Source organism: Mus caroli, chromosome 6 (genome assembly GCF_900094665.2).
Source record: "Mus caroli chromosome 6, CAROLI_EIJ_v1.1, whole genome shotgun sequence".
Classification (NCBI taxonomy): Eukaryota; Metazoa; Chordata; class Mammalia; order Rodentia; family Muridae; genus Mus; species Mus caroli.
In genome coordinates, this window is record NC_034575.1 from 52,525,162 (window position 1) to 52,544,407 (window position 19,246).

The 19,246-nt window shown below is 38.3% G+C and overlaps 1 protein-coding gene across 1 annotated transcript in view; it reads right to left on the reverse strand.

The window, feature by feature from the left end:
* The window catches only part of Herc6 (HECT and RLD domain containing E3 ubiquitin protein ligase family member 6), a 68,965-nt gene that overhangs the window by 7,703 nt on the left and 42,016 nt on the right, over positions 1–19,246 (reverse strand). Inside the window, exons 14-17 of the mRNA XM_021164082.2 lie at positions 9,706–9,810; positions 8,733–8,840; positions 3,718–3,855; positions 1,576–1,719 (exon numbers count right to left, since the gene is read on the reverse strand). Coding sequence (XP_021019741.1) covers positions 1,576–1,719; positions 3,718–3,855; positions 8,733–8,840; positions 9,706–9,810 — 495 coding nt within the window. The remainder of the gene's footprint in view (positions 1–1,575; positions 1,720–3,717; positions 3,856–8,732; positions 8,841–9,705; positions 9,811–19,246) is intronic.

A 19,246-nucleotide genomic window follows, 5' to 3' on the forward strand; every position in this document is an offset into this window, starting at 1 on the left:
GATCTTAGCCATTCTGACTGGTGTGAGGTGGAATCTTGGGGTTGTTTTGATTTGCATTTCCCTAATGATAAAAAATGGGGCTCATAGCTAAACAAAGAATTCTCATCTGAGGAATACCTAATGGCCGAGAAGCACCTGAGCTTGAACTCCTCTTGCCTGTACCTCCTAAGCGAGGGATTATAGCCACATGCAGCCATGCCCAGCTTCTTGCATAATTTTCAGTATAAATTAATAATACAGAACATTAAGTAAATGAATTTTTGGTTACTGGTAGTATTTCTGAAATGTAGAAACATGCTCTGGTGGAATTACAAAGTTTTCGTTTGAAATTTTAAGGTCCTGACCATCCAATTCATGGAGACAGGTGACAATGAGGAAGGATGGTTGTTCTGCAGCAAGATTTCAATTGAGCAGAATGAATGCCAGATGAGTATTCCAAGAATGGTGGCTCCATTTGGCAATGCAGCCCCACATGGGGCTTAACACTGGAGTGGTGCTCATGAGGCCACATTGTCACTCTGACATCCTGTCTTACAAGGAAGACCCTTTGCCTGCAGACAATCCTGTCATGATGCATTGTGTTAAGGAGACCTCTTGAGAGCTGATTTATGTAGGCACCATGCCCTTGGGCTTTGATCTTTGAGCTCCTTAACAAAGTACTTTGGTGGTTCACTAAAGTGACATCAACAAAAACAGACCATAGCAGCTGCCCTCACTTCTCTTCTCTGCATCTTGTTCTCCTCCTTAGAGAAACTAAAACTAAAGGACAAAAAACATTCCAGGCCAAAACAGCAGCCCAGGAAGGAAGCTATCCTAGTGTGACATTCCAGGATTCCTGCTCCAGTACCTTTCTGGATGTTAGCAGGTTCTGAAGTTCAGTGACTCACAGGATATGTGTACTCCCAGTTCTCCTTACCCTATTTACTCCTCTACTGGAATTCTGAAATGAGTTAAAGCGCAGCACAATCTGCAAAGGCCTCTCCCAGTCAGCTTTTCATCCCATAGTTTGTAATGCGTACTCTGGTTCAACTTAATTTTGCTGTTTTATCAAGCCATATATAAATTAAAATAAAATTTGTGTGTGTGTGTGTGTGGTCTGTTTTCTACTTAACAGAACTGTATGAATGTACTTTAAAGTGAGGGCTTTGCTCAGTGTGATGCACTCCTACAATCCAAAGCATTTAGAAGTTAGAGGCAGGAGAACTGTGAGTTCAAGGATAGCTTGGAATATAGAGCAAGGCACTGAATAAGACAACTTATAAAAAGATAAAAATGAAAAAAATTATAATCAAAAGAATCAACCAATATCTCAGAATTAACAGCTATCTCTACTAGTTCACCTACAGTTTCTCTCTACTAATTTGAAACATTCTGCACTATAACTCTAAAAATTATGGACACATGCCAAGACATGGTTTTCCACAAATTACCTAATCATGCCAGAGCTCAGCTGCAGTCCCACAGGTGATGTGTTCCTATTCAAAATAGAGAAGCCAGGTGGTACAGTCCTGATTTTTTACACTTGCTTTGCATATTGCAGCATGTAATGCGTTTTTTGAGAAAGACAGAACTTACATTGACTGGAAACCACATGTTGGAACCCTTTTCAGGATATATGAACATTTCATATTTGGGGTCTGTCATCTCTTCAAATATACAGTGGAAGAACTCTGAACTCACTCCCCCAGCCTCAGGACAAATTTCATTAACAAATTCAACCTAAAGAAAGAAAATTTATTTCAGGGCTGTTATTTAAAATATAGGTCCTTGCTCTTTATGGAAAAGTCTTCAGCGTGTTCTGGCCTTCTTGTGCTCACTACAATGGCAAGATCCACACAGTTCTTTTCCTTCTCACACCCTGTCATCCCTCAGTTTGCTGCCAAGCAATGAAAGCCAGGAGCCCATTTATTCCCAGGTTGGTAAGTCGGTGAGTGGATCCTTTAGATTGACATACTTACCTCTGGAAGAAAAAAGAGTATCTTGATATAAAATTTAATATTCCTTAAACCCATGAGTCATGAAATTATCAAGTTATTCCACCTTGTCTGTCTTCATAGTTGCTTTCAGACTGAGCAACCTTGGCCTAATCCATTTGTGTTCTCCAGCCCCTCCTCAAAGTACTTCTAGTAAGCATCCCTTCTAGTGAGCATGGGTTAACAGTTCTCAAAAAGGGGTGGGGGAGGGCAGGGCTGGAGAGATGGCTCAGTAGTTAAGAGCACTGACTGCTCTTCCAAAGGATCTGAGTTCAAATCCCAGCAACCACATGGTGGCTCACAACCATCCATAATGAGATCTGATTTTTGGTGCTGGAGATTAAATTGTGTCCTCAGGCATGCTAGGCAAGCACTATAGCATTCCCAGACCTTGTATTTTAAATATGTGTATGTATCCTCAAGCTTCATTTTCCCAGATGTTGCCCTTGTCTGCCTGAAAGAGCGCACCTGCTACTGTTTGATCAAAAGTTTTGGCCTGCTCAGGACTCACAGTGATGCCAAGGAGTAGGAAAGATAGTCTTGTCATGCTCAGTCTATTTTGTATAACTCTTGAAGTTAACATCTCTCTTAAAGTAGAGTCATTTCCCACAGAGGAAAGTATTTTCTACTGATATCTTCCTCACAGACAAAAGTATAAGAAAACTAAATACCAAGGGAGACTGGCTTCTAAGATAAGCTTGTTTCTTTATTTTCTATTTGAATCACATGCTGGGAAATAGCCCTTTCTGGTCTGAGTACTCTCATCCAGGATCTGTTTTCTTTGGGAATTGACCACTTACAGTCGCAGCTGGTATCAGGAAAATCCACTCCTTTTGAAACTCCAGGCTCTAGCTTTTACCCACAGAATTTGTCAGTATTCTATTCTGTATGTAATATGGCCTTAGGTGCTACACCATAAACAGTCACAAGGCATCCACAAAGGATTAAACAAAGACTGGCTGGAATCAAAACCTACATTGCAGAGCCTAGAACTACAATGTGTGGGAAATGTGCCTGTTACACCTGCTATCTGTTGGGTGTATGGATCGTCTCAGTTCTTCACTATTTCTTGATTGAATTCTTTTGAATATGATTTTCCAACGTCTCTCATTAAGAGGTTAGTGTATGTTCCCAGTCTTTGGCTTGGGTTCATTCATGAGACTTCTTTGGTTCAAACAATATTTAATGATGACTAGATTGCATTTCCAGCACTGCTCTGAGAAGAACATGCTTGCTGGTCGCAAGAGGAAGAAGAACATTAAAGTATAACCGAATGTCCTCAGCCAGTAATAGCATAGCATAGCCAATCCCCACCTAACTTTTGGATATGTGAACAAACTCAAGCAAAAATGTGGATAGCTGGGAATGTAGCTTATGGTAAAGCACTTGCTTAGCATGTGTGGAAACTCTGGCTTTATTCCTAGCCTCATACATACAAACACATATTCATAAAAAAAAGACACCCAGAAATTCGGGTGCACTAGAAGATTTTAAAATGAATTGTTATTTTTATGACATTAAGTATTGGAATGATTCATTCTAACCATCAATAGTTAAGTTAACCTACAACTAAATATGTAAACATTCTTTTGTCTCAAGGGAAAGGGGAAATTTCTGGAAACCACGGTTGTGAATGTTGCTCCTTAATTATGAAGGTTCCTTCCCACAAAGAGAGAGAGAGAGAGAGAGAGAGAGAGAGAGAGAGAGAGAGAGAGAGAGAGTCCAGTGAAAAATTTCTTTTTACCAATAGTTGCTTCCTAAGGTCGAAGTCTTCCACTTGTCTTAATTGACGCAATGTATCTTCCACCAGGTGACTTCGTCTGACTTTCAGTATAAGGTATGGTGGGGAGCTCATCTTTTCTGGAAATGCCATGACTTCAGACTTTTAGAAAAAGAATTTTTAAGCTGGTTATCTTTTGGACCTTTAATAATCTCAGGGATAAAAGTGTGAATGGGGGAGCAGGCCTACAATCCCTGGAGTGGAGGCTGGAGAATCGAAAATTCCAGATCTGGGGCTGGTGAGATGGTTTAGCGGGCAAAGAAACTTGCTGCCTAGTATCCTAACCTAAATTACCTCTCTGGAACCTATATGCTAGAGGGAGAGAACTGACTCAAGCAAGTTATCCTCTGAACTCCATATGTAGATGGCAGCACATATGAGTACAGTACATAAACATAAAAACATTTTTAGAACGAAATTCAAGGCCATCTTGGGTATATATACAAGGCTCAAATTCAAGGCTGGCCTGGGCTACATGGTTTCCCATCTTTTCTGCCCCTGCCACACACCCAGTCAACCTTCTGAGTGCTGGAATTACAGGCATAAAGCATCAGGCTTGATTTATATTGAATAGTTCTAGTAAAAATATTTTTGTGTTTTGCTGCCACTGCTTTGTATACTTATAATTTAAGAAAGGTGGTATTAAATTGTAAGATAATACAATTACAGGATCAAACAAGTTGTAGCACCTAGTGTTCCTGTGCAAAAATGAGTAACCGGCCATGAACAGTTAAGTGGTTAAAAATGTCTACAACCCCTTCATATAGTAGTCATAATGCTGACATCAAACCTGCTAAGAGAACAATCTACCATCAACCTTCAGAAGTCCAGTGTTACATGTAAACCTCAGAAATGACTGTCAGTGCCATGGGGCAGATGAGGAAAGCTGATGTCAATAGGAAAAAGACAAAGGGAAGACATTCTCTGAGAGGATTCTCCATGAAAATAATAAGCATCCATTTTGGAAGTCTCTACAACTGTGTCTCAGGGAACCACACTGTTCTGGAGCAGTGTTCTGCCATTTAAAATAGTAGTGTCCTGAGCTTTCTTAAATTGTCAATAGTCCTTCACTACTATAGGCCTTGGTCTTGTTTCTGCTAAACTTCTTTGGATAAGAAATTTAGCACTGGACTTGACTACCCTTGATTTAAACTTCAACATACCTCTGAGGCTTCAGGTCTAGCACACGAACAATAAAGCACTGTTTAGGAATCCTGTGTCAAGATAGTTCCCTTGGGGTCTGCTTTAAAACAAGGATACGTTGATTAATGAATAACGAGTTACTAGGGCAGGTGTGTTTGTTCATACAAGCTTTCTACTATCTTAGATAAGGCATATTCGAGTCTGGGCTGGGGAACCCCTACTCGAGACCTCTGGCACCCCAACACATACTGAGACATTCACAAAATTCTACTAAATTTTTCTGTTATTCCTTGAGCTTTTCTTTTCTCCTGGTTCTTTATTGACTCCTGTGTTTGGGAGTCTGTAGTTCTGGATGTTTCAGCAACACTGACTGTTAGACAATGTTGTCTATGGCTCTGAATGATACACAGTGTTCACTGACCATAACAGGCAGACATTTCTCTTGCTTAGTGAAGACCTAGTTTAAGAATCTCCATCTTATTCTATTGTGCAGATAATCTCCACCTGGTCCCTGTGTGTGAGTTTTCCCTTTCTACATTATTTTATTTGAATTGGCTAGTTAGTTTAAATTAGTTAGTTATGTTAATTTGGAGCTTACAGTTTTTGACTTTATACATCAAATCCTTTGGAGAACAGAGCTGTGAAGTCTGCTTCCCAAGTATACCCATGAGAATTACTACTAGAAATTATCTCTCCTAGTCCTTCTTATATAACTTGTAAAAGTTCACGTATCTTCTCATTAACACGATAGATTAGCTATTTCTATAGAGAAAATACTACATATGGAAGGAACTGCTTAAAGGAATTTTATGAGGAGGTTACATGTGGGAGGAAAAGGCTTTACATTTTCCCTTTGCCAGAACGTCAGACAGATGAAAATAGGACTTGGTCAAACTGACTAATGACATGGTGATTAAAAGGAGCTAGTTATTAGTATTCCTTCTAGGCTCCACCCCACAGTTATCTGAGAATGGCCAAGTATGCCTGACTCATTATGAAAGGGGCTGTTTGGTGGCCCCCCATCTTACTCTCTTACTCTCTCTGTCCCTTCTCTTGCCATTCCTCTTCCCCCTCCCTGTTTTCCTACCTGGCCTCTAGCCTCTACTCCCTCCCTTCCTCCCCCACCTCTCTCTCTGCCTTTCTCTGTCACTACTTCCTCCTCAACTCCCCATACCCTAAATAAACTCAATTCTGTGCTATATCTGTCATATGCCTGGCACTTCAGGAGGAAGGGATGCTCCAGCATGGGCACGCAGAGGCATCCTTTTCCATCTCCCCATACCGTGCCTCTAACAAACATACCCTGGCTCTTTCTTTTTTATAAAACACAACACTAATAACAGTAGAGTGATAAGTCTTTATCCTTGGAATGATATTACTAGCATGCTTCTTGTGTCTTGATTTCTTATTGTAAAACCCTGGAATTTATGGCATGATGCCCTGATAAAATCAAACCTAATTAATAGTGTATAAAAAGGAAATAATTTGCATCAAAATGGCTTCTTTTGTGGACATGGTGCCCTAGACTTCTTTGTTTTATACAGATGGCCAGTGTTGTTTGGATTTATAACAAATGCAATAATGTATATGATGTTGAATTTCTTTTCTTTTCTTTTCTTTTTTTTTTTTTTTTTTTTTTTTTTTTTTTGGTATTTCCAGACAGGGTTTCTTTGTGTAGCCCTGGCTGTCCTGGAACTCACTCTGTAGACCAGGCTGGCCTCGAGCTCAGAAATCCACCAGCTTCTGCCTCCCAAGTGCTGGGATTAAAGGCATGTGTCACCACTGCCTGGCATGATGTTGGATTCCAATAAATCATTAACTCTAAATAGCTTAAGTCAATATGAATCTTTCCTGGGAAATGACCTAGAAAACAAGCTGTAGCAATCAAAAAAAGTTTGAAAAATCTTTAATATAAAGTCTAGGACAATACTATTTATATATAATTATATTAATAATTACATATAATAATTATATTAATGTACAGCTATATTATATATAGTTATATATAAATATACAATTCTTCCTTTAGACATAATATAATATGTAAATGTTATATGTAAATGTTGTATGCTGGTGATACAATTGTGAGAGAGGAACAAAATAGTCAAAGTAGAAAGTTCTAAAAATTAGAAAGTATGTGTTAGATATAGGATATAGATATCATATTTGAACTGTGCATTCTCCAGTCTCATTATTTGCATGTTGAGCAGTTATGGGTCCCTATGTTAATTGCTATGTGTTATAAAAAGCAGTTTCTTTAATAGAGTTTGAGAAATTCACTAATAATCTATGTGTATAGCAATAAGTCATTAGTAGTTATATTAATACCATGTCCATTTAGCAGAAAACTAATAGGAAGTTCTCCTCTAGTGTCTAACCTAGGTAGGCACAAGTTCCCTGGCCCTGATACTGGTGCCAGGTATTGATTTAATCTCATAGAATGAGCTTCAAATTGAAACAGAAAATGGTTGGTTATTTCCAGACACTCATGCCACTCTTGCAGCAGTTGGCATCTCTTGCCAGGACAGTCATTATCTTGAAGAATTCATCTCTAGGTCAGATTGACGATTTTTTTTTACCCCTGTGGAAGTGTGCATAGCACCTTCTAGGACCATAAAAGCTAGCCAATAGGAATGCAGCTTCCAAGTCAGTACCTACTTGATTTCCTCTATGTTCTATGCGTCATGTATTCAGTGTCTTCAGCGATAGGGCCTATATCATACCCTTTCCCTGCAGGTTCAGGGACCTTCACAGAAGAAGGGGTGGTAAGACTGTAAATTTCAGGAGTGGTAGATGGGCAACACTAATTGGACTGGGGATTAAAACTAGGGTGGAATGGAGAGAAAAAGAACATTAAATTAGGTAGGTAGAGAGGTGAGGGTGGATCTGGGAAGAGCTTGATGAGAAGTTAATATGATCAAAATATATTGTATGACATTCTCAAAGAATTAGCAAAATAGTATTCAAATATGTTTATGCTTACAAGTCAAGCTCTGAGAAACTAGGAAGGTGGGGGAGCACCCTCTCAGAGGCAGAGGGGGTAGAGCTATGGGGTAAAGAACTCGGGGAGGGGACTGGCAACTTTTGGAATGTAAATAATTTATTAAAATTTAAATTAAAAATTTAATAAAAAAAGAATAAGTGAGGAAAATATTAAACTGGAAGCATCATGAGATGACCTGAACACAGAGAAATAAGGTGACCAGATTAGCAGACTAAAGGGTTAAATCCTGAAAAGTAATTTGAGCTGGCATTTGCCTTAAAATACTTCATAAGAAAGAACTAGTAGTAACTGCAAAATTAACAAAAGTGGTAGACCAACACATGTGGTAAAATGTGTATACCCGAGGGTCATGGTAAAGACTACTACTATTTTTACTTTATATATGTTTTAAATTTTTCATCACAAAAAATGTGGTTACCCAGATTAGCTTGAATATCGTTTCACTGAGTCTCCAAAGATTCATGTGCAACTTTGTTTCTAGTGTGGCCATAATTAACTTTTAGCTGGACTTCCTAGAAGATAATAAGGTCATGCATGGGACACTACTCTTGGAAGGGATTACTATGAGCCTCACAGAATGGGTTATTTCCTGTGAGAACAGGTTGTTATAAAGTGAGGCCATCCAATGCAACTGGCCCCTATGACACATGTCAAAGTCCTTTTGTGGTTCTCGTCGTGTTTTAATGCTGGTGGTGGGAGACAGGGTAGTGAAGAAATAAGAATGGGCCCGTCAGAATTCCTACATCATGTCAGTGAACATTTGAGTTAAATAAATCCCTTTATAAAGGATAAGCCTCAGTTAGTTTGGCATAGTAACAGAAAACATACATACCATCAGTTTTACAAATGAGTCACATTTCATTAGTTTAATTTTGGATGGCAAATCAAAGACAAATAGAAAATCACTGAAAACAACCATATCTGAGAATTCTGTAGAGACCTAAAAAAAGAAAAATGAGGCAAACAAGTTTTGACAATGAAAAAAATAACATTCATTCCTTTCCTAACTTTATCACTATATTTACTGCTAGGATCTTTTGAATCTATTACAATGAAGCATCTTCCTTCCTTCCTTCCTTCCTTCCTTCCTTCCTTCCTTCCTTCCTTCCTTCCTTCCTTCTGTCTGTCTGTCTGTCTTTCCTTCTTTGTATTTGAGACAAAATGTCATATATCCTAGGTTGATCTTAAACTATGTCCCAGAGAATGACCTTGCACCTCTTTTTAAAATTATTTTTAAAATTTTAAATTATTTTATCATTTTAAGTTATGGGTTTTTATTGTGCATGTGTATCTGTGTACGACATGCATGCAGTGTCTTCAATGTCCAAAGATGCCAGAAGATGATGTCTGATCTCCTAGAACTAGAGTTGCAGATGCAGACAGTTGTGAAATACCATATGGGTTCTAGAGATGGAACCAGGTTCTCTGGAAGAGCATCCAGTTCTTTTAACCATAGAGCCATCTCTCAAGCCCTGACCTTGTACTTCTGATCCTCTATCCTCCACCAAAGTATAAAGATTACAGGACCTCACTGCCATACCTGGTTTATGCAGTACTAGGGATCAAGAACCCAGGCCTCCATTTGTTCTAAGCAAGTACTCTACCAAATGAGGTACATATCTATCCCTTAGAGATAATTCTATAAGAAAATAAATTTGTTTTATGAGCAAAGTGTTTAAGCTTTCAATGGCATTCAATTTAACAAATTTAGTATTGTAATAAGGACATTTTCTGATGCAGCGATGATATAGTTGCTAACAGCTTTAAGTCATGAACATTCTTACAAGGTGATATGTTATACTTACCAGATCATTATGCCGTATGAACATTCTTCCTGCCTCTACATCAAAGCTAAAGATGCCAGAAAGCTCATTTATGATGAAGGCACTTTCTGGAAGTTGACATTTAGCCTTAAAGAAAACAAGACCTTGAATTTCATTTTCTATTAATAAATTGTATAGCAGGTAAAACCTAGATTTATATGCATATATACATTTGTCAGTGACTGAGAAAGTGTGTTTTAGACTAGCTGAATTAAATGGGATAAACTTCACTCAGCATATTTCACTGAAAAATCAAATTCTGTCACTCAAGAATTTTCCATCTACCAGGTGGTGGTGGTGTTCACTTTTAATTCAACCATTCAGTAGGCAGAGACAGCTGAACTAGAGAGGCCAGCCTGGACTAGAGTGTGAGTTCCAGGGCAGCCTGGACTAGAGAGTGAGTTCCAGGGCAGCCGAAGCTATGCAGAGAAACTGTCTCAAAACAAGGGAATAAACAAACTGAACTCGAACAAACAACAAAACAAACAACAACAAAGAATATTCCATCCTCATGGTATCTATCAATCATTTAAAAAATTCTGGCTTCTCCGTGTATCTTTTCTGGTGTCAGTCTCTCTGTGCCTTTGCAGGACAGTTGGGGTCTTTTTCCCCTTTACCTACAAATACAAATGCTAGTTCTATATTAATTTGTATATGTGTTGTCTTGCTTTTACAATTTCACACGTATTTTTGATACCTGATACTTTTGATACACTGTGTGTATTCCAAAATACAATCCGTGTAAGGTACTCATGGTCAATTTACAAAGATCTTCTCAATAAATTTAATTTAAATTTTTTTTAAAACTCTACCAAATGAGGTACATATCCCAAAGTACAATCCGTGTAAGATACTCATGGTCAATTTACAAAGGTCTTCTCAATAAATTTAATTAAAATTTTAAAAAAACTATCTTTGGGGGAGTTATCATTCTATGCCAGAGTAAGAATGGAGATAGTGGGGAAAAAAAAAAGAATGGAGATAGTGAAGGTCATGGTAAGAATACTGGGTAAGGAGTCCTTTAAAGTTAGGGACAGGCTCCAAAGAAGGTGACACACGTACTCTAAGACAGATACATGGTGACAGAAGAACTGCTTAAAACTACATCTTCCAAGAGCAGATAGATGTAAGAACTCCTGAGACATAGCCTCAGAGGCTGCCTGCTCTGACCTCAAACCAAGTTCCTAGTAGGCCTTTAAACCAAGATACCTATGACCTTGAGAATAAATTACTGCTGGCTTAGCCAAAAACTTCTTTAAAAATAATGATTCTGTGTTACCTATGGCTTACTATACAGACAGTAACCAGAAAGCATCACAAATACACACACACACACACACACACACACACACACACACACACACACACACACGATATCTCTGCCTATATATAGGTAGCTAAGTATAAGGTTAAACTTCTGGTTCTTCCTCTCCTTCCAAATGCAGAAATTATAGGATCCAGCACTAACCCTGGGTAGGACAGTTTGATGTTGGTAGAGGGTAGCTCAACAGGTGCATCTGACTAGTGAGCATCTGGTTTTCTTTTTTCCCTATTTCTTTGCTTATTTTTAACTATAATGTGCTTACTAGAAGTTTTCTTCCAAGTAAAGAATAAGTATTCAGTAAATGAATAAGTAATTAAACATCTTCATTGTTCATTTACAAAGTTAAATAAATTTAAAGCATCTGATTATCTACAAACAATACTAAAAATCACCAAGGAGACATGTAGTTTATTAAGCAGTAAATTAAGCTATAAGGGAAAGGTTAGATTTTTTTAAAATGTATTTTTAATCATTTATTTATTTATTTATTTATTTATTATATTTAAGTACACTGTAGCTGTTTTCAGACACACCAGATGAAGGCATCTGATCTCATTACAGATGGTTGTGAGTCACCGTGTGGTTGCTGGGACACCATTTCCTAGCTGGAGGAAATATAGAAGGGTAAATTTCTTTGAGACAGCCAGGAACCCTTAGGGAAACTGCAGCACCGTTTGATAATGGCTCAGAGCCAAAAAGAGACAGTGTACACTGCAGCCCAGAAGTCAGAGGGCAAACGTTGGCTCCAGGCCAAACCGACAAAGGGAGCCTGCTACAGGCACCAGCCCTCACCAGTCAGAATCAACTCAAACTGCCAGATGCTAAACTGGCCGCACAAGGTACTAGCTGAGCAGCTCCCGAGGCAACAGGCAGAAAGAAAAAAAAAAAAATCCAAGCCCAGACACAAACCTCTAAAGAGGTACTGTTGCAGCCTGCCCGCAGTCCACAACACAGAGAGACCACAAGGTACAATATGCTCGAAAATGTGTTTAAGTGCTAAAGGGGAAAAATGAATATAGAAAGAATACAGGGAGAAAGTCTCTGAAGGAAGTAAAGAATTAGAGATTGAAAAGAAAAATATTTTCTGTGTTGAAAATGCAGAGAAACACAATGACTCAATGCATCTGGATCGCATATGACTTTGTTATGCTTATCAGCATTCAAATGTTTTTTTTCTGTAACAATTAAAATTTTATAGATCCTCATTAAGAAAGATCAGAATAAAACAGACCGAGGTAAGGAGAGAACTGAAAGACAGGATGCTAGGTTCTGGGCCATAGAACAGAGGTTAGAGGACTCTTTAAATCAGAGTAAAGAACCTTAAAAAGAATCCAATCTGGAACCTACAATAGCAAAAACAAACAAAAAAAAGAAGTTCCAGATGAAAAAGAAATTCACAAATGCTTGGGGGAATTATAATGGCAACCCATAACAATACAATGCTTAACGAAGTTACCTGAGAGCAATAACATGCAATAGCTTATGTATATAATTTTGCAGAGTTTGAAAATTGAAAATATACATATGTGATAATACATCACACAGTTGATGCATATTTCAAATCCCAATGGTTTTCCGCCTTAAGTTCTAGAAAGGCTGATTTTGAGATTGCATATTTATTATAGATGGTGGCTACCTTAGAGAAGCATTTGCAGATTAAAGCTATTTATGCTCGGGTACCATACATTAGAATACAACAATTTTTTAGACATTATGACATAAAACCTGTTATAGGCATACCTTACAATCATACCACACAAGTAACTGTGCAGAAATCTAACAGAGCGTTAAAGATAATGCTCATAGAACAAAAGGGGGATACAGACTCTCCCAAAGAGAGTTTAAATAATATTTTTTTGACATTATTATTTTAAGTCTTAAATGTGGTGTGTGTGTGTGATTTTAAAGAATGCTGAGACACTGAGATGTATTTATTCCAGCACCCTGCCTGATCCTACCTCAGACTGCCTCAATGCTGTTTCTTCAATGAGACAGATATTATAACTGCTAAAATACATTGAGTTATGAAAAAACTACTGAACTAAACCAGCCTGCTTATATTAAGGATGTCCTAACCTAAGAATGGAAGGAAGAAAATGTGATTCTTTGGGGGAGAAATTTTGTGTTTCTCTCTACAGGAATAGAAAAGCTATGCATTCCTTCCAAACTGGTAAAAATCAAATCTAACAGATTTGACTTCAGACCCCTGAAGATTCTGGCTACAGATAGGAAACAAACAAACAAACAAACAAACAAACACCACGAAAACCAACCAAACAGGAAACTTGTTTCACTGACCCTTCTACATAGGGACAGTTCTGAGACTGGCTGAGACATGACAATGTTTTGTGCCAAAACTTCAGCTATGTGTAGTCAATAAATCATGTTGGCTATAGATTCCTCAAGACTTCTGATACCATCTTTTCTAATGGCATAGATATAATTCATATTATAGTTTGGTTAAACAATACAAACTAACTTATAAACAAGGACAGAGAGCAGAGACTCATCTGAGGCTGGATGGTAAACACTGCACATCCCATGCATGTGTAAATAGAAAAAAATGTGTATTACTCCTCAACGCTTACATATTCACAGAAAAAAAAAAAAAAAACAACCAGACAAGCAGCCCTGAGACAATTACCTTAAGGACGCCAAAAAGGATGCTGAGACATTGAGATATATTTATCCCCGCATCCTGCCTGATCCTACCTCAGACTGCCTCAGTGCTGTTTCCTTAAAATTGTGTATCCAGGACAGATTCAAAGAAAGCTGCTGGCCCAATTGGTGAGCATCAAAGACTGTTCCAGCCAGGACTTCAGTTAAGCCCTGAATTTTTCCAGCATGCAAAGACTGGACAATAAATGCTACAGCTAGCTTTCTTAGACTGACCCAAATCACAAATTTTAGGTGACCCCCCCAAAAAAGAAAATGCTTCAAGTCAGCAGGATGCAATTTTAGGACAAAGACAACCCATTTGCCAAAAGTGGGGTGGATGGTTCTTTGTTGTTCAATGGGTGATTGATCTTTGTTGTCATTTAAGGTGCCTAGTTACAAGGTGTAATGGTCTTCAATCAGGAAAGAAACAAATTAAGGGAGGTTAGACTCAGAGATTTTTCTTTCTTTTTCTTTCCTCTATCCTTTCTTTTCTATCTAGTGTTAATGGGAGGAGGGAGAAGGGATGTAAAGAAAGAGGTAGAATATAGAAATAATTAGAATAAAAGGCAGATTATTGGATCTACTCTTAAATTATAGAGCCACTACTAGTCAAAATAATCTTCTATTAGTATAGGTATTTATATATTGATACAAAATTAAGGTTATATTTGGTTACAACATACTAGTATCAACTTTTTAAAACCTATTGTACCTATGTAAATCTTAAAAATGTAATGTTAACTTCTAGTCTTTTTGAAAGTTACTATTATAAACTGTTTAGGATAATTAAGATAATGTCAGTTAATAGTCAGACAGTCAAACTCATGGTCATGTTAGAAACATGTTTAGTTTATTACAGAAATATGTTTCCAAGGTTGAACAGATATTAAATAGCTAGAAATAAACATTTACCTATGCAGACAGACTAATAGATAGATGCTCTTCACAAACCTCAGAGACTACAGAATATGGCACTTAAAGACATCTTACTGATAAAAGACCTTTTATAACAGTGGGACAGGTCTGATCCTAGCAGTACCTCCACTCTACTTGAAGAAGATGCTGAGCATAGAAGAATTCCATATGGAGCTTGCTTCATATATGGCAAGATAGTCACTGGGCAAGAAACTGCTTCAACTGCAGACAACATGCTGTCCAAAATGGACAAATGAGAAGCAGAGAAGTCAACTGCTAAGCTTTGTCAAGACGAGGTAAGCAGTCTTTCATAATTCTTGCTTCAAAGACAAATTTATCAGATATTCTGGGCCTAAAGGCTGAAGAAGGATACGCCAACATTATAGAAAAATTTGTGAGACTATCCAGGCAGCCAGCTTTCTCTGTTATTTCTATAATTTTGGAAGCTGCCTGCCTGTATTACATGCTTACTCATGTAATATTTATTCCTTCTCAAGTCTCTGATTGGGTTGAAGACTAGATTGTTACAGTCTTATAATTAAGTTACTCTCTAGTAAGTACACAAATTCATGAAAATTAAATAGGTGATAAAGTAATCAAAAAAGATATTGAGAAAGAAATTTTTAAAATTCTGGAGATAAACAAAGATAAAAACACAACACCTGACATATGAACACATCAAAAGGATTCCTCAGAGGAAAATAAAATAAATAGAAACATCTAACTAATACAAAGTATCAACTAATCTAAGTCCTGGTTCTTTGAGAAAAATAAACAAAATCAACAGACCCTGTCTCAATTAACTAAAATAAAGAGATGATCCAAACTAACACAATCAAAAATCAATAGAGACATTACAACTGATGCAAAAGAAATTCAGAACATTATATGGAAATATGTGGAAAAACCTGTCCATCATTAAACTGACAAAAAAAAAAAAACTAAAAGAAATACATGAATTTCTAAGTTGAATCACTAACTAGAGCAATAAGTCAAGAAGGTGTTTCCTCTATTAGTGAGGGATAACAATAAGAAAATAAGAATAAGTAAAATTAGGCCTATTTGCAGATAATACAATATGTATAAAAGATACCAAAAACTTGATCAGAAAACTTCTGTACTTCAGAACAGTGGCAATATTGAGAGGAAACTTACAAAGCTCATTAACCATTCTATAAGCCTTGGAGGCACAGGAGTAGCAGAGTTCCACCCACAGGACCCGGAAACTCACCGGGTTCCACTGAGAGAACACTTTACCAGCCATAATGGCTGGATCCAGCCCCTCAAATCAGAAGTGGCCAAACTGTGCCCTATGGAGTAAAATGCCCCAAGATCAGGCCATAAAATGCCACCAATCCCAAGACACCCTAGAAAGCTCCACCCCCAGGACACCCTATGTTATCTCTGCCTCCTGCTCAATTCTTTGTTTCTTCTCTCTTGTATGCAGAGGCCACCCAGCCATCCTCCTGTGTTTTTCCCAATGAATCTTCTGTGAGAGGTTTGTTGTGAAGTGATTCAGGCAGCAGGGTGACTTGCCAGGGCAAATGCAGAGACTCCTGTTATAGGTGCTACACTTGCAGATCTCTGGCTAAAAGGCCTGACCTCTACCTGCATGCAAGATAAGACAGCCCATCCTTGAAGAGCTCCAATTGCAGGGCCAGGCTCCTGAGAAGCTCCAGAGGCCCTTGAGGTAGAAGAGTAGCCAGAGCCGGGCGTGGTGTCGCACACCTTTAATTCCAGCACTTAGGAGGCAGAGGGAGGTGGATTTCTGAGTTCGAGGCCAGTATGGTCTACAGAGTGAGTTTCAGGACAGCCAAGGCTACACGGAGAAACCCTGTCTCGAAAAAACATTAAAACAAAACAAAAAAAACCTCACCAATCCCTGAGCTTGCCCCAAGATATAATTCCTCCAAGAATCCCAGGACACCATGGAACGTTTCACTCCCCAAGAAACCCTATATAAGTCTCTGCTGCTTCTCATCCCGAGCAGAGGCAGCCATTCTCGGATTTTCCCTCCCAAGAAATCTCTTGGTTGAGGTTTGTTGTGCCATATTCCTCAGCTCCCAACTGCCAGGATTGCTTTCCCCTCGGAGATGTAAGGCTTATACTTTCTATACGCCATCAGCAATCATGCTGAGTCCAAGATCATACACACACTTCCATTAATAAAACTTGAAAAATAAACCACCTGGGAATAAACCTAACCAAGGAAGTAAAAGCCCTCTTCAACGAAAACTTTAGATCTCTGAAGACAGAGATAGATAAAGGTAGTAGGAAATGGAAAGATAGCCCATGCTTGTTGAGTGGGAAAATTAATACTGTAGTTAATTAATGGTGTAATCAATACAAAATTAGTATGAATGCAATCCCAATAACTATATCCACAATATTTCCCACAAAAATAGAAAAAAAAGTTTGAAAATGCATATGGATCCAGAAAAGACTCCATATAGCCAAAGCAATCCTGAGCAAAATGCAGAGGGATTGCCACTCCAGATATCAAAATATATTGCAAAGCATAGGGGGAAAAAAAGACAAAAGAAAAGCCTGGTATAGGCACAATAACAAACATGTAAAAACATATAGACTGGTGAAACATAATAAAAGACACAAACATGAATGCACAAAGGTACAGCCATGTGATATTTGACAAAAACATATACTGGGTAAAAGACAGCATCTTCAACAAACAGTGCTAGGAAAACTGGATGTCTACACACAGAAGAATCAAAGTAGACTGTATCTACCTCTCTGAACAAATATTAACTCCAAGTGAATAAAAGACCTCAATTTCAAACCTGACATTTCTGGAAGAAAGATTGGCTTTATTCTACAAGATATGGTTATAGGAAAAGACCTCCTGATTAGAACTTCTTTTGCCTAGGACATCAAATTAATAATAATAATAATAAAACTTTGACTTTAAGAAAATCAGCAGAGTGAAGAAGAATCCCATGGAGTGACAGAGAATGTTTGCTACTGATTCATCTGACAGAGGATTAATCTCTGGAATACATAAAGATCTTCAGAAAACAATGTTAAGAAAATAAATAATCTAATTTAAAAATGAGTTGTAGTAATCCCATCGATGGAGTTATCAACCCACAGTCAAAATTTCTGACCCAGAATTGTTCCTGTCTAAAAGAACTGCAGGGACAAAAATGGAGAAGAGGCTGAAGAAGAAGCAGTCCAGTGATCGGCCCAACTTAAGATGCATCTCATGGGGGGACGCTAAGGCCTGACACTATTACTGATGCTTGATGTGCTTACAGACAGGAGGAGCCTAGCATGGCTGTCCTCTGAGAGGCCCTACCAACAGCTGACTGAGTCAGACACAGATACTTACACCTAACCACTGCACTGAAGTCTGGAACCCCTATGGTTGAATTAGGGGAAGGACTGATGAAACTGAAGGGGAGGGGAACTCCATAGAAAGACCAACAGTGTCAATTAACCCAGACCCGTGGGAGCTCCCAGAGACTGATACACGAGCCAGGCAGAATACACATGTTGGTCAGTGGCCCCTAGCACATATATATCAGAGGACTACCTGGTCTGACCTCAGTGAGGGAAGGTGAACCTAATCCTTGAGATACTTGAGGCCCCAAGGAAGAAGGATGCCTGGAAGGGAGGGAAGCACCCTCTCAGAGGCAAGGAGGAGGAGGATAAGGATCTGTGGGATAGGGGACCTGAAGGAGGGGCAATGGCTGGAATATAAATATATAAAATAATTTTAGAAAATGAGCTATGGGTCTGAAAAAAGGGTTCTCAAGCAAATAAATAAAAATATCTGGCCGGGCGTGGTGGCGCACGCCTTTAATCCCAGCACTCAGGAGGCAGAGGCAGGCGGATTTCTGAGTCCAGCCTGGTCTATACCAGGGCTATACAGAGAAACCCTGTCTAGAAAAACCAAAAAAAAAAAAAAATGTCTAAGAAACATCTGAAAAAAAGAATAGCTCATCATCCTTAGGAGTTAGAGAAATGTTCTCAAAACAATTTTGAGATTTCATCTTACTCGAGTCACAGGGCTAAGATCATTAAGGAAGATGACAACAGACCCAGAGAGACCTGCAGAGAGGAGAGCTCTCTTTCACTGTTAGTTGAATTGCAAATTGGTGCAACCATTCTGGGAAATCAGTGTGGAGAATCCTCAAAAAGCCAAAAATAAATCCACCAAATGAGCCAGCTATACCACCCCTTGATATATGCCAGTGGTTCTCAACCTCCCTAGTGCTATGACCCTTTAATATAGTGCATCATGTTGTGGTGACCTCCAACCATAAAATTATTTTTTACATCAGCACTGGAACAATTCTTATTAACTTCTTTATTAACCTCCAAGTATCTTTACTTTTCTCCAGGAAAATCAAACACTACCAATATGGAAAGAAAGGAATTTACAAGAAACTATCCAGGATGAAAAACAAAATCATTCACAAAATCCAGCTCTTTTCAGTTATAACTGTGAATGCAAGTCAGCTTAACAGAACAATGAAATGACAGATTAATGCACCAAATTCCATAAAATTATTTTTCTTGCTACATCATAACTATAATTTTGCTACTGTTAGGGATCATAATGCAAATATCTCTGTTTTCTAATGGTGTTAGGTGAACCCTGTGAAA